We start from the raw sequence: 15,003 nt of genomic DNA on the forward strand, positions 1-15,003 counted from the left end.
CCACTTTGTTATGGGTGTGGTTGCTGTCTCACTCTGATTAAAGGATAAAAAAAAAAAGTTGTATGGCTTTATTTCTCCATATGGCCTCTTTTCTTTTTATATTCCCTGTAATAAGGATTCTCAAATTTTGTGATTGTGAGGATTCCATTGACAGCTTTACCAGAGTCTGCTGTACACAGATGTAATACTTTGTTTTGAAGCACTTTTTTTTAAATAGAAGATATAGCCAGTGTGGGTGTATTGTACTCTCTTCATCAGGAAAATATCAGTTAGTAAGGAACCTGTCTTCCAGTGGGACTTGATCCATGCCTGTGGCAATTGTTATAACTGGCATCATAGATATGGTACTTCAGCTATTGGAAACTTTTATAGCAAATTTCAAATCGGTCAAAACTTGCCCTGTTCTGGTTTGCATTATGCACCTGGCACCAAGAACAGGTTCTACCCAGGGCCAATGTCTAGTTCCACCAGGAAGTTAGGGGAAACCCAGAAACCTTTTGGAGCTGATCCCAAACACAGTGAAACTGGTAGTTTCTGTTGAGTTTTGCTTTGAGTTTTTGGTTTGGTTCAAACCCAACACAAATAAAACCCATGGAACTTAAGTTTCTCACAAATCCTTTGCGTGCACACACACTCTGGGTGCAATACTGGCCCTACTCAGGTCAGAGGGAGTTTTGCTGCTGATGTCAGTAGAACAAGGATCTAGCCCTTTGTGTTTCCCCTGCAGCACTGCAAGGTGCTAATAAGATCTGCACAAGATTTCATCCACCCCAAAGGGTGGGTTATTGTGGGAGAATTTTATGCCTGGGAGTGGACATGAACTGTAATGCTGCTGTTGCCAAGATTCACAAACTCTGCAGCCACAGAGAGGGTAACTAGTTCCACCTGTTGGCTGCCCCAACCTGCAGCTCATCCAGATTTTCAGCTGAGGGGCACTAAAGGGCTCCCTGACACCTCTTTAAATATCCTGTTCAATGTCCAGAGAAGCTGAGATGAAGGGAGAGTGAAGTGCCCTTTCTCCACTTCCTCTGAGGTGGTTGTAACTTGAGACCCTGTTCCACTGGCTCCCCGTCTCCTTGGACACCAGAGGCTGCAGGAACTAACTTGTACCAAACATACAGCAGCTAGCTGCTAGCCTCCTGCTCCAGGCTATGAGGGGTCTGTTGTCCACAAGGGACCAGCACTGCTGGAAGGAGTTGATTGAGAAAGAGGCTTTCAGCAGGGTCAGCTGGAAGATGAAGTATGGGCACAAGTTCCCCAGGATAGAGCCCTGCAGTGGCCCCAGGAGGAAATGTATTTTACCTGCTATTTGCCCTCCAAAGGAGCAGGAGGAGATGCTCAGTCCCTCTAGGACCCATGAGGAGGGAACTGGCTTTAAGAAGCAGGGGGAGGGAATAAGCCTCCCCAGGAAGCAGGAGGATAAGGATCAGGAGCCCCTTCTTAAGGAAATGAGACCTGCCACCTCCAAGACCAAGCATCTGCTGTACCAGGGCATCTCCCGGGAAGGCCAGGGAAGGCACCTGTACCTGCAGGAGAGAAAGCTGAAGAATCCTGAGGACAAATTCCACTATCCAGTCCTGTCATCCTGGGAGTATGGCTGGCGCTTAGGTAAGGCAGAAGGCTGCCTAAAGAATGATTGTTTGGGTTGGAAATCTAACACTAGCTAATGTTCTTTAACCCCTTTCTTCTCTGTCTACCCCAACTCCCTGCTTCTTGGATCCAGCTGGAACACAAACCACAAAAGTAAAGTTAATCCAAAATGTTTCCCTCTAGTTACCAGCTAATCTCTCTGGCCCTGATTCAGCAAGTACCTTCACATGTGTTTAACTTTACTCACCTGAGTCATCCAATGGATGTCAATGGGCCTGCTCATGAGAGTAAAGTGAAGCATGTTTCTAGTGCCAGGACGTAATTTTCTACACCTCCTCTTCACTTGACCCCAGTATCTCACCCGCTGGGGTTTGTATATTTAACTTTTTTAAGTTAGTTTGTTCAGTGTGTGGTGTGCTGAAAAATGTAGCAGAACATCAATTCTTCTTCGAGTGATTGCTCATATCCATTCCAGTTAGGTGTGTGCGCGCCGCGTGCACAGCCGTCGGAGAAACTTTTACCCTAGCAACACTTAGTGGGTCGGCTGGGCGCCCCCTGGAGTGGCGCCGCCATGACGCCGGATATATACCCCTGCCGACCCAACCGCCCCTCAGTTCGGAGATCCCCACGACTCCTGTCTTAAGTGCCTTGGGGAATCGCACTTATCTTCTAAGTGCCCCATTTGCAAGGCATTTAAGCCGCGCACGAAGAAGGAGCGGGACGCTAGACTCCGGCAGCTCCTTATGGAAGCGGCATTAGCACCCTCGCCGGCACCGAGTACTAGCCAGCAAGTGAGTGACGCCGCCCCCTCGGCACCGAGCACGGTCAGCACCGCGAAGGCTCCTCGGCACCGGGCGCAGCCGACGCCGAAGGAAACCCCACGCCGCTCCCTCTCTCCGAGGTCGAAGTCGGCTAAGCCTCGGACGGGCTCCTCTACGCCCGCACCGCAGGCAGAGACTGCAACCAAGGCAGACCGCCGGCACCGGCCCCGGTTGCGGCGCCGCCTAAACCGGCCCCGTTGACTCCAGCCCCACGAGGGCCGTCGAGTCCGGCGCCTGGAAGCTCCCCGGCACCGGCCGTGGTCGAGCTAACCTTGCCTTCGACGCCGGAGACTTTTTCAGCGGCAAGAGACCTCATTGCCCTGACGGACCCGGCACCGCCCGTGCCCTCGGCACCGCCGGTCCGTGCGACTCTCTCCAGAGGCAAGCCGCTCTTACCACAGCCGCCCTCTGTCACCGCTCCGGATGGCGCCGCTCGAGGTCCCGCTCCCGTCGCCGCTCCACATCTCGGCGTCGCTCCTCGCTCCGCCACAGCTCGGCTTTGCGCACTGCTCACCTCGGCACCGCTCGCGGCGCACCGCTCACCTCGGCACCGCTCACCGCACCACCGCTCACCGTCGCGTCGCGCACCGCTCTCACCACGACGCCGGTCCGTCTCTCGCTCCCCGTCCCGCTATTCGCGGCACCGGTCGAGCTCCCGGCACCGCTACAGGGACCGTCGTTCACGGAGCCGATCTCGCCATAAGGGCTCGAGGTCCCGGTCGACCTCCCGGCACAGAGCTGGTCGCAGGTCCCGGTCGGGCTCGCGGTACCGATACCCGTACCGGCACCGGTCCCCAAGACCCAGAGCTGCTCGATCTATTGGCACTTCGGTGCCCACGTTTGCGGCTCCTCCGTGGCCGGCCGGTCAGGAGTCGCCTCCTCGCAGGCCGGTAGTTACTATAGCCGGACCGAGATACTGACATGGCCGCGGGACTGTTTCAAGATGCACGTCCCCCGGATGCAGGACAGCAGCAATGGCCTTTCTGGACACCCTGGGCATACCATCAAGCCCAGGGTGCTCCCCTGGTCCCGGCCCCTACACTTGTTTCGGAACGCAGGGCGCCGGAAGCCACCATATCCCGCCCTCCTCCGGCAGAGTCAGAGGACCATGTCATCCATCCTCCAGACTCCCCGGAGCATCTCGAGCAGGAACGGCCACAGGAGCACAGTGCCATTCAGGACCCACTCGTTCCCGGGATATCCTCCTCCTCTTCCCCGGATGAGGCCGTGGCAGGGTCCTCTTCTTCGGGGCCGCCGCCAATAGATCTGAGAGCCCACCAGGACCTTCTTCGCCGGGTAGCTCTCAACATAAAACCTCCCGGTAGAGGAAGTGCCGGAGGTGGACGATCCGGTGGTCAGCATCCTGGCCGCTGACACCCCGACGCGTGTGGCCCTGCCATTTATCAGGACCATCCAGGCTGCTACTGATACCCTGTGGCAGACTCCAGCCTCGATTCCGCCAACGGCTAAAGGGGTGGAGAGGAGGTACATGGTACCTCCCGGGGTACGAACACTTGTACGTCCACCCTCCCCCCTCCTCTTTAGTCGTACAATCTGTCAATGACAGGGAGCGCCACGGCCAACAGGCGCCTGCCCGAAAATCCAAAGGCTAGACGGATGGACCTGCTAGGCCGTAAGGTGTACTCGGCAGGTGCCTTACAGCTCCGAGTGGCCAACCAGCAGGCTCTGTTGAGCCGCTACAACTTTAACACCTGGACGGAGGTTGGCGCTTTACTGAGTTGCTGCCCCCGGACTCGCGCCAGGAGTTCGCAGCTTTTGTGGAGGAAGGCAAAAAGGTTGGCAGGACCTCCCTCCAAGCTTCCCTTGACGCGGCCGATTCGGCTGCCAGGACTGTAGCCTCAGGTATCACAATGAGGCGAATCTCCTGGCTCCAGGCCTCCAACCTGCCACCGGAACTGCAGTACACCCTACAAGACTTACCCTTTGAGGGCCGGGGTTTGTTCTCGGACAAAACGGACCCTCGGCTGCAAAGCCTAAAAGACAACAGGGTGATCATGAGGTCCCTCGGATGCACACGCCCGTGACCCAACGTAGGCCCTTTAGGCCCCAACCCCGCCGCCCGTACTTTCCGCCTCGAAACCGCAGGACTTCAACAGAAGGCGAGGCCGGGGTGGGCGAAGGCGCCAGTCTGGCCCCCATGCGGGGCAGTCTCAAGGTCCCTCTAAGGCCCCACCCGGGCCCAAGGGCAATTTTTGAAGGTACGCCCGGGGACGGCCTACCAGACTCAGTTCAGGATCCTTTTCCCCCCTTTTCCAACCGCCTCTCCTACTTCCTTCCGGCGTGGTCACACATCTTACTTCCGACCAGTGGGTGCTACGCACGGTGAAGCAAGGATACCACCTCCAGTTTGCTTCATCCCCGCCTTCCCACCCCCCTTCCCGGTCCCTCTTCAGGGACCCCTCTCACGAGCAAATCCTCTGGCACGAGGTGCAATCTCTCCTCACTGCAGGAGCCATAGAGGAAGTTCCGCTACCCGAGAGGGGGAAGGGATTTTACTCCCGCTATTTCCTCATCCCCAAGTCCAAGGGAGGCCTCCGACCTATTCTCGACTTGCGGGGACTCAACAAGTGGCTACGCAAGTTGAAGTTCCGCATGGTCTCCCTGGGAACTATTATCCCGTCCTTGGATCCTGGAGACTGGTACGCCGCCCTCGACATGAAGGACGCGTACTTCCACATAGCGATCTTCCCCCCGCACAGGAAGTACCTTCGGTTCACAATCAACCAACACCACTTTCAATTCGCTGTCCCCCCCTTTGGCCTGTCTACGGCCCCAAGGGTCTTTACAAAATGCATGGCAGTCGTCGCCGCCCACCTTCGCAGGCAACAGATACATGTCTACCCGTATCTGGACGACTGGCTCATCAAAGGCGCCTCGCAAGCCCAAGTCCGTCATCACGTTTCCGTGATCACGGACCTCTTCGGCCGCTTGGGCCTCCTCCTCAATGCGGAGAAAAGTCCACTCTCATTCCAACACAGAGACTGGACTTCATAGGAGCGACCCTGGACTCCTCCCTCGCCAGAGCCTACTTACCGCAAGCCCGCTTCCTGGCGATCACTTCACTCATACGGCGCTTGCAAGCCGCTCATCTAACCTCAGCTCGCACCTGCCTCGCTCTTCTGGGACATATGGCTGCATGCACTTATGTCACCAAGTACGCCAGGCTCCGCATGCGGCCCTTTCAGACGTGGCTCCACTCGGTCTTCCGCCCGCGCAGGGACTCCATGGACGTGCTGCTCACGATCCCTCCAGGTCCCCTACGCTCCCTCGACTGGTGGTTGGACCCGTCTCTGGTTTGTGCGGGGATGCCATTTCATCCGCAGCAACCGTCACTAACCCTTACGACGGACGCGTCATCCCTCGGCTGGGAGCCCATCTAGGTCGCTTGCAGACCCAGGGCCGTTGGTCAGCCGACGAGCTCAACCTCCATATCAACGTCGAGAGCTGAGAGCCGTTCGTCTAGCCTGCCAGACATTCCAACAGCACCTTCGTGGCGTTGTGTCTCCGTCTTTACGGACAACAAACGGCCATGTACTACATCAACAAGCAGGGAGGGACCCGCTCGTCTCCCCTGTGTCTGGAGGCTATTCAACTGTGGGACTTCTGCATAGCCCTCCAGGTGGACCTGGTGGCATCCTTCCTCCCAGGAGTCCGGAACACCCTGGCGGATCGGCTGAGCAGGTCCTTCCTCTGCCACGAGTGGTCGATCCGGCCGGACATCATTTACTCCGTCTTCCAGAGGGGGGGTTTCCCCTCGTAGACCTCTTCGCCTCCCACTCGAACAGGAAGTGCCAGGAGTTCTGCTCATTCCAGGGCCTCTCCCCCGGATCGCTGACGGACGCGTTCCTCCTGCCCTGGAACCACCGCCTGCTTTATGCCTTCCCTCCGTTTCCCTTGGTGCACAGGGTCCTGCTCAAGCTCCGCAGGGACAGTGCGCATCTTATCTTGATCGCGCCTGCGCGTGGCCCAGGCAACCCTGGTACACCACGCTCCTGGATCTGTCGGTAGCCGCTCCGATTCCCCTCCCCTGTGTCCCAGACCTGATCACACAGGACCACGGGAGACTTCGTCACCCAGACCTGCGATCCCTCCACCTCACGGCGTGGCTCCTGCATGGCTGAACGCTGACGAGTTGCGCTGTTCCAATTCGGTGCAGCGCATCCTCCTTAGTAGCAGGAAGCCTTCCACCCGCCGGACGTATGTGGCCAAATGGACGCGCTTCACGGCCTGGTGCGCATCGCACGATGCTTCTCCCTTACAGGCGTCAATCCCGACAATCCTCGACTACCTCTGGCACCTTAAGCAGGAGGGCCTGGCGACTTCCTCCCTTAAGGTGCACCTGGCAGCGATATCCACCTTCCATCCGGGAGAGGGTGGTTACTCGGTGTTTTCTCACCCAGTAGTCTCTCGCTTCATGATGAAGGGCCTGGAGCGTACTTATCCCCCCGCTCGTCACCCAGCCCCCTCCTGGGACCTGAACTTGGTCCTAAACAGACTTATGTTACCGCCCTTTGAGCCGCTTGCGACTTGTTCGCTTCTCTACCTTTCGTGGAAGACGGTGTTCTTGGTGGCGATCACCTCAGCACGCAGGGTCTCGGAGATCAGAGCCCTCACTGTGGACCCTCCGTACACTGTCTTCCATAAAGACAAGGTACAACTGCGACCTCATCCGGCATTCCTCCCTAAGGTGGTGTCTGCCTTCCATACTAGCCAGGACATCTTTCTCCCGGTTTTCTTCCCGAAGCCTCATGCTTCTCGGCGGGAACAGCAGCTACACACCTTGGATGTGCGCAGAGCGCTAGCTTTCTATGTGGAAAGACCAAGCCCTTCCGGAAGTCTCCGCAGCTCTTTGTGGCCGTTGCGGAGCGGATGAAAGGTCTACCAGTCTCCTCCCAGAGGATTTCCTCTTGGGTCACGGCCTGTATTCGCACGTGCTACGCGCTAGCTCATGTTCCCCTCGGACGCCTTACAGCGCATTCCACCAGGGCGCAAGCTTCCTCAGCGGCCTTCCTGGCGCACGTGCCCATCCAAGAGATTTGCCGTGCTGCGACCTGGTCATCGGTCCATACTTTCGCCTCGCACTATGCGTTGGTACAACAGTCTCGAGACGACGCAGCCTTTGGAGTGGCGGTACTCCAGGCTGCCACGTCTCACTCCGACCCCTCCGCCTAGGTAAGGCTTGGGAATCACCTAACTGGAATGGATATGAGCAATCACTCGAAGAAGAAAACAAGGTTACTCACCTTTGTAACTGTTGTTCTTCGAGATGTGTTGCTCATATCCATTCCACACCCACCCTCCTTCCCCACTGTCGGAGTAGCCGGCAAGAAGGAACTGAAGGGTGGCCGGGTCGGCTGGGGTATTTATGCGGCGCCATGGTGGCGCCACTCCAGGGGGCGGCCCAGCCGACCCGCTGAGTGTTGCTAGGGTAAAAGTTTCTCCGACGGCTGTGCACGCGGCGCGCACACACCTAACTGGAATGGATATGAGCAACACATCTCGAAGAACAACAGTTACAAAGGTGAGTAACCTTGTTTTATTTCATGCAGAGAGCAGGATACAAAAGGAATCAACTTATCAGGAAAGGAGGAGGCTTGGTATGGACCCTTTCTGTTCCTAGCTAAAATCCCAGCCAGCAGCAAACCCAGAAGGCAATCTGCCAAGGGTCCCAGTACAGTCTCATCTTTTTCTGTCACTGGTGGAACGCATGCATGCAGTTTGCACATTACATTTTTAAAGTATCTGATGAAAACTTACCAAAGCGTGGGTCATTCAGAGTCAAGTGTCTCACTCTTATTAACATACCGAGTTGCAGTCTTGCAGGGGATCCAAATAGGGCATAATGCAACCAGTACACTATGAGTGGGATTTTGTGCTAGGCTGAAAACCTCCTATGAAGCATTGATTTCATTGGAGTTGAGGTTACTTCCTGCTTTGCAGGATTGGGCCCAATTTGCTGAACAAACTGTCACTTTCAGCTTTACCTCAGCCCTTTCATAGTATCACTGTAATTGTCAGAGCAACAAGGTGGGCAAGGTAATATCTTTTATTGGACCAACTTCTGTTGGTGGCCGAGACAACTTTCAAACTTATACAGAGCCCTTCTTCAGTCTGGGGAAAGTAGTCTGAATACTCTGACTCCGAGTATATTTCCCAGCCCCGCAGAAGAGCTCTGTGTGGCTCGAAAGCTTGTCTCTCTCACCAACAGAAGTTGGTCCAATAAAAGATATTACCTCACCTGCCTTGTCTCTCTAATATCCCATGACTGACGCTGCTACAATAATGCTGAATACAATAGTGTAATTGTCAGACTGTTTAAGACATAAAAGCTAAACAAATGCGCTTATTTTTCAGGAGATGTTATTACTGAAATCAAGGCTCCAATTCATGGCAGGTCTGGAATTGTAAAGGATACTTTCTACATCAGAAATGGAGTCTTCCATCATCCATCAAAAAGTGACAAGCTCTTGTGAGCTTGGGTGTTTGTTACATATATTAGAAATGCAAAACTCCATGCTGTTGCCTAGTATGACTGGTTTTATGTCAGATCTGCAACTCTGTAATTATTTCCCTCTTTAATTGTTTCTGTGGGAGACAAGTTTAAAGTTTCTAATTCAGAACCTGCTCTATTCTCTGTATAGTTTTAACTTTCTAATGTATTCATTTGAAACTAATTTTGTTTTATTTTCAGGCCATCTTCTGGGTTTAAATGCACCTGCAACATAGACCATGTAACTTTATTACTCTAAGGCAGAAAACCTTGGAGTTTTCATTTTGTTTCCTTGTCTAGGTTGTCACATTAAAAAATTTAAAGAACCCATCTGCAGCTGAACAATCATAGTTCCACAGCAACTGGGGCAGAACTAAACAACATGAAACAGAGTGAAATAAAATCCATTCAGTGAAAGGGATAACAAATTTCTAGGTAGTAATATGTCTAAAAGATAATTCGTTGAAATATTTTGTTTCATTTTATATAGCATCTAATATCCCCACAAATAACCTTAGCATTTGACTGAAATTTGATAGTAGCAGGAAGTCTCCTTTAATTGTTTCCAGGCTTATACATTACTGGAGAAACGAATATTGTGGAATCCCTCATGATGAGCATGTTCTAAAACAAAGCAGCACTTCACCTGTAGACAACTGTGTACTTTAGTGGCATAAGCGCAGACGTGGGAGCCAGGAACACAAGCTCTAATCTTTGCTCTGATACTAATTGTCTCTCTGACTTTGGGTAAGTCATGCAACCTCTCTGCCTCAGTCTTCCTTCCCTGTGATATGGGGGAAGTTCTTTACCTACGTACATTGGGGGGATGCATGTTAATCAATGCTCTTAAAAGCACTTGAAAAATGAAAAGCAGTTAATGATCTTTTGTCTTCAGAATCATCCAGTCTCCTAGGCCTTTGTTCTTTATCCAGTTTTCTCTGTAGTTAACTTCTTTTACCTCCTTCACCTGGTTTCCAATTTCAGTCCCTAAGCTAACCTTTAGCAACTAATTTACAGGTCTTCCCTTCTACTCTAGGGACAAAATCACAAGAGGGGCCAAGGAACTTGAGGGCTGCACAGTAGAAGATGCGGAGGGGTGCCATAAGAATTAATCCTGCTTCTGGTTGCATTAACTCTACTGGATTTGTCCTCAGAAATCTTGATCAGCCAGGACAGTTGCACAAAGCTTCTAACTCCCGGCTCCATATCTAGCTCCTCCCACACCTGGCCCCACCTCCCAAATCCACCAAGCGCCAGGGGATCTCAGAGGCAAGGATAAGTCTATAAAGCTGGTATCCCAAAGCACACGTTCACACTCCTCTTGTACCCATCCTAGCCAGGTTTACTAGAGTGGGGTCACTTCTTCTCCTGGAGGCAAATTGAACAATCCAGTTCCAAGAAATTTCAGTCCATATTACTAGCTGCATGGAATGCTGTTTTACAATGTACTTAGTGACGACCACTATGTTGTAAATCTGAACAGAGTCTGAAGGGGGTGTCACATTATGCTGTGTTAGTATGGCCCAGCTGTTGCAGGGTCTTCATCTATCTCTGCATCTGCTTTCTTTAAGAACATATCTGCCAGTTGTACTAAGCCTCAGAAAACGAGGCTGAAACCTGAAGTAAAAAACTATATTTAACACTGCAAAGTAGCTGAAGAATGTTTGAGAGCCTGTTGGGTAAAGGAGAACAGCAAATAATATTCTACAAGAAATAGTGTAGAGCAGTTGTTATCCTGGGAGCCCCCATGTGAGATGTGGAATTTAGCATCTAACCCAAATGCATCCATGTCTCTAGAAAAATTTCATTGGTACAAAAGCCTTGAAATGTCCAACTACCTGATTCCTATTAGTAAATATTTTTTAAAGAATTCCCCTTATATTATGGCAACTCAGAAATACAAAGGCACCTTTAACAAGCATTCATTAATATGTTCTGTGAGGTTTTCTGTTCCAAGGAAAAAGTATGACTTCCAAGTGTTCCTGGCATTGCACATACATTCCTGGTACTAATAGGGGGAAAAAAAACCCACCTCAGCATTCTTTTGGTCATTCATTAAAATGCCTGTGTTTCAGTACTGGTACCTCCTTGAGAATCAAAAAGGAAGCAGAATGACTTGCCAAACTAATTTTTCATCATAAGTCTACACTGACAATAATCAATAGGACTCTTATTTTAAAAGGTTATGAAAATAGTGCTGTTGCATTACAGAATCCGTTTCTTGCCAGACATCCACTCTGTTGCTTCCCAAAGATCCTTTGGGAATAGGCCTTTAAATTTCATTTTGGAACCTGTCAGATTTTTATTGTTGATTTATTTAACTAAATTGTGCGTTCATATTTGTATGTACTGAACTGTATCAATTTTTTTTAAAGCTAGCACTGTCACTAAATCTATTTCTACTAGGATTTAAAACTCATTTCACTCTAATTTTGCTAGGATTTAAACTTCATATGTTTCATAACAAATAGCCTAATGTATCTTTTTTTTTTAAATTAAAACGAAAAGTGTCTGTTTGAGAGTGTCAGAATTTGTGTTTAGCAGTTCTGTGCCATCATTTAGCTGATCCTTTGTAAGGCCCTAGTTTTGCAAATACTTACATGTGCTGAGCTTGAATCAGGTGAGCAGTCCCATTGATTTCAATGGAGTTAAAGTTACGCACATGCTTAAGTGTTTATAGGATCAAGGGCTATATCTGACAAAGTCTAGCCTATTATTATTATCTTGTGTGTATGGGTTCGCTAAAAATTGTGGTTGGTAAGATGATTGAATGGACAAAAGGGAATGTTTCACCGGCCAATATTTACATAGTATGTCACCATTAAATACATGTTTGTGACTCCATTGATGATATGTAAATTCCTCTTAATACGTCTGTATCCTGCCTGACCTGTAAAATACAGTGCAAACATTTAAAATTGAACCTGTAATCTCTACATTTACAATTATACTTTATGTACAAGACCCTTAATGGTGATTTTATTGTCATATTGGAAATTATAAGCAAGCGAGTGCCTGGAAAGGAAATCTATAGCTGCATAATAAATAACAAAAGTGTTGTATTAATTAATCCTTTAGAAGTTATAACTTGATAGGATGTGCTGAATAAGACATTTGTGTTCAGCAGTAAGAACTCCAAATCAAAGCCCACATGTTTAAAGAGAAGTTGGATATACATTTTTGGGGGGGGGGTGGAGTGGGGAGGGGAGGATGGTTTGCTAGGACTTGTGCAGTAGCATAATTACATCCATCTTTCATAATGTTTACATTCTAAATACAAAATTCCCAAGGTTGGACTGGAACTCTCTCAAAACCCCATGGAGAAGTCAGGAAACATCTCTAAGTTCTCCCTCCAGAACTTCCTCTGAATTTTTCTGGTGGTGAATGATGCTGCTTGTCAAAGCAGAGGATTTGACTCTAGAAGAATCCGATCTTGAGATCGACAAGGAGATCAGGACTCTCTGAATTAAGGCCCTCTGCCATCATCCTGCATAGCTCCAGTGTAAACATGTGCAGAGAGCTTCATGTGCTGGCTTCTGCCTGTCTCAGAATCCCGTTAAGGAGGCTTCCACAGCTCCTGGAAATCCCTCTACAGTGAATACAGATGAAGCTCAGTCTGGATATGCTCCTGAGCTCTCCAGCCCCACTGAGGATCTAGGAGAAAGACATTTTCTAGTCCTATGGTAGCAGTGTGTGTGTGTGTCTCTCTGCATTAAGCTGCATTTCCCACGTAATGCACAAGCATGATGCACTGTTTTGGGTTCACAACACTGTAGGGGAAATGTGCTCAAAACCATTTAATGGTGGGGGGAACTTTAAATGCTGCTGAGAATATTTCAGTCAATAGGGTTGTTGTTGTTTTTTAAACAAAACCCCTTAATAATTGGTTATGGTTAATGTATTTGTCCAGGTAGACTGGGTTAAAAGTCAAAATGTTTGTGCGTACAACGCTTTTCTAGTTAAGTTTGGATTACTGTTTTTATCTGAGTTGTTTATTACTGATGGTGAAGACTCAGGGTGAAATCCTGGCCCCCAGGAAATCAGTGGGAATTTTCCATTCACTTCAGTGGGGCCCAGATTTTACCCAGAATTTATTTTCTTCGGGTAATGAGGATTTCTGCCATTGCTCACCAACTAAATTAAGCAATGACTCTGGTATTTTGATTCAACGAACAATGTAGCATGCTAAAAGTGATTCTTATCTTAATACACTCAGCAGCTCTACACCATCATGGCTAGTGTATATTTCTGCAAATTGTTTCCTGTCTGTCACTGAGGGGGTTGCCATCTGAAGAATCTTCGATTCACAGCTTTATTTCCTAGTTAAGCACTCCCTGGGCAATAAGAAAATGGCACATTTTTTGCTCCTGCTCTATCTTTGGTTCTAATACTCATTTATAGCCATTGCGGGGCTAGGGATGCTTCAGGGGATTTGCTGTACCTATTGAAGTATTGAACCTCCATGCTTGCATATAATCTATGTGCATATAATCTATGTATACAACATTCCTGATCATACAAAGAAGCATCTGCTGCCATAGTTGCACACCACCTGAAAATGATATTTCAGATTAATAATAATTGTTTTCCTTTTGTGTGGTCAATTCACGTGCTGTTCTTTTGACACCTAGTAGAGGCATAGGAAATGTGTGCTCTAGCCAAAGAGACTCCACAGCTCCAATCTGCTGAAAATGTCATAGAAATTTACCGAAGTTCTGAAATAGACATTTGCAACAGTGCCACCAGGGGGTGCCCTAGTAATATATATTACACAAACCTAAATATGTGTGTGGGGGGTGTGTGTGTGTGTGTGTGTGTGTGTGTAAAACAAACATGCCTGAAGAAGAAACTTGCAAATCCTGGACAGATGATTTATTTACAGAGAGATTATGAAAACACTAACTGCAAATAGATTATGTAGAGAAAAAAAATATAAGTGATTCCTTATAAATAAAGCCAGGGAAATAACTAGCGACTTCCTCTTTGTCTTCTTATTTTTCATTAGCTTGGTGACTGGAGAAAGAGTAGAGGGTACTAATACATGCTTCATGATGAGAAAACCAAAATAAACTTCTGCACGTCAGCATGTGTTTTACTGTTTCAATACTGTATCAGCATTGTACAGAAGAAATCTGCAGTATGGACTATCAAGGGCTGTAGAAAGATCAATTCCTGTTTTCAGACCTCCTCACCGAAGCCCTGATTCTGTAAAGCAGTTATGGGTGTGCTTCTCTTTAAGCATGAGAGTAATCTCATTCATGTTGTTTAGCAAAGGATGTATTTATTAACTTTAAGCATATGAAGACAATGTAAGTGCTTGCGTGCCTTGTTGAACAGGGATGTATTTGCTTGTGTACTTAAAGTTGAGCACGAGGTTGAGTGTCTTGCAGATTTGGGAACACAGAAAAAGCAGTTTGCATGCACTTTAGCTGTGGCCCAGCTCAAACTAATGAGCCATGTTCCATAGTGCTATTGAACAGCCAGGCATATCATAAATCTGAGACTCGCTATGAGTTGACTGAGCTCTACAAATGTGCTTTTTGAAAGGCTGATAAATGCAACCAATCAATTTTAGATTTAATTGTTGTTAGTTACATTCTAAACCAGCTCTGCAATTATCTTCATAGAGAAGAGGGAATGGTGAAATGTAGACATGGCTAGATCAACTGCCCCTCTTTAAAACATACATGGGGACCAGGGCAGACACTGTCAGAGATTTTCTGCTTCTACATTTTTCTCATTGGCTCTGCTGTGCAATATCACAAGAGTACCTTTGTTAATGCTCACTGTTCTGCTGTTTACTGAACTGGTAGTGACTGCAGGCATCAGCCAAGAGCCATTCAAATTCAGTGGGGACTCATTGGCATCAGTAGGCTTTGGATCAGACCTCTAAGGCCTGCTTCTGGTGAGATTCTTTCATTTCCTGTTTGGGAGAGTGGTTGTAAGTGTTGATATGGTGGGATGTACTCCATTTTATGCAGTGTTGTTGTAGCCGCATTGGTCCCAGGAGGATATTAGAGAGACGAGGTGGTTGAGTCAAGACCTTCTTTTGGACCAACTTCTGTTGGTGAAAGAGACAAG

At 48.9% G+C, this 15,003-nt stretch overlaps 1 protein-coding gene across 1 annotated transcript; it reads left to right on the top strand.

Moving 5' to 3' along the window:
• Positions 1-1,109: 1,109 nt before the first annotated feature.
• On the top strand, positions 1,110-9,631 carry LOC116837164 (protein SPMIP1). Its single transcript, XM_032801378.2, has 2 exons — positions 1,110-1,608; positions 8,787-9,631. The coding sequence occupies exons 1-2, from the start codon at positions 1,152-1,154 to the stop codon at positions 8,903-8,905; spliced, it is 576 nt and encodes a 191-aa protein (XP_032657269.1). The 5' UTR covers positions 1,110-1,151; the 3' UTR covers positions 8,906-9,631.
• The last annotated feature ends 5,372 nt before the right edge of the window (positions 9,632-15,003 follow it).

Source organism: Chelonoidis abingdonii, chromosome 17, assembly GCF_003597395.2.
Source record: "Chelonoidis abingdonii isolate Lonesome George chromosome 17, CheloAbing_2.0, whole genome shotgun sequence".
In the NCBI taxonomy this organism is placed as follows: Eukaryota; Metazoa; Chordata; order Testudines; family Testudinidae; genus Chelonoidis; species Chelonoidis abingdonii.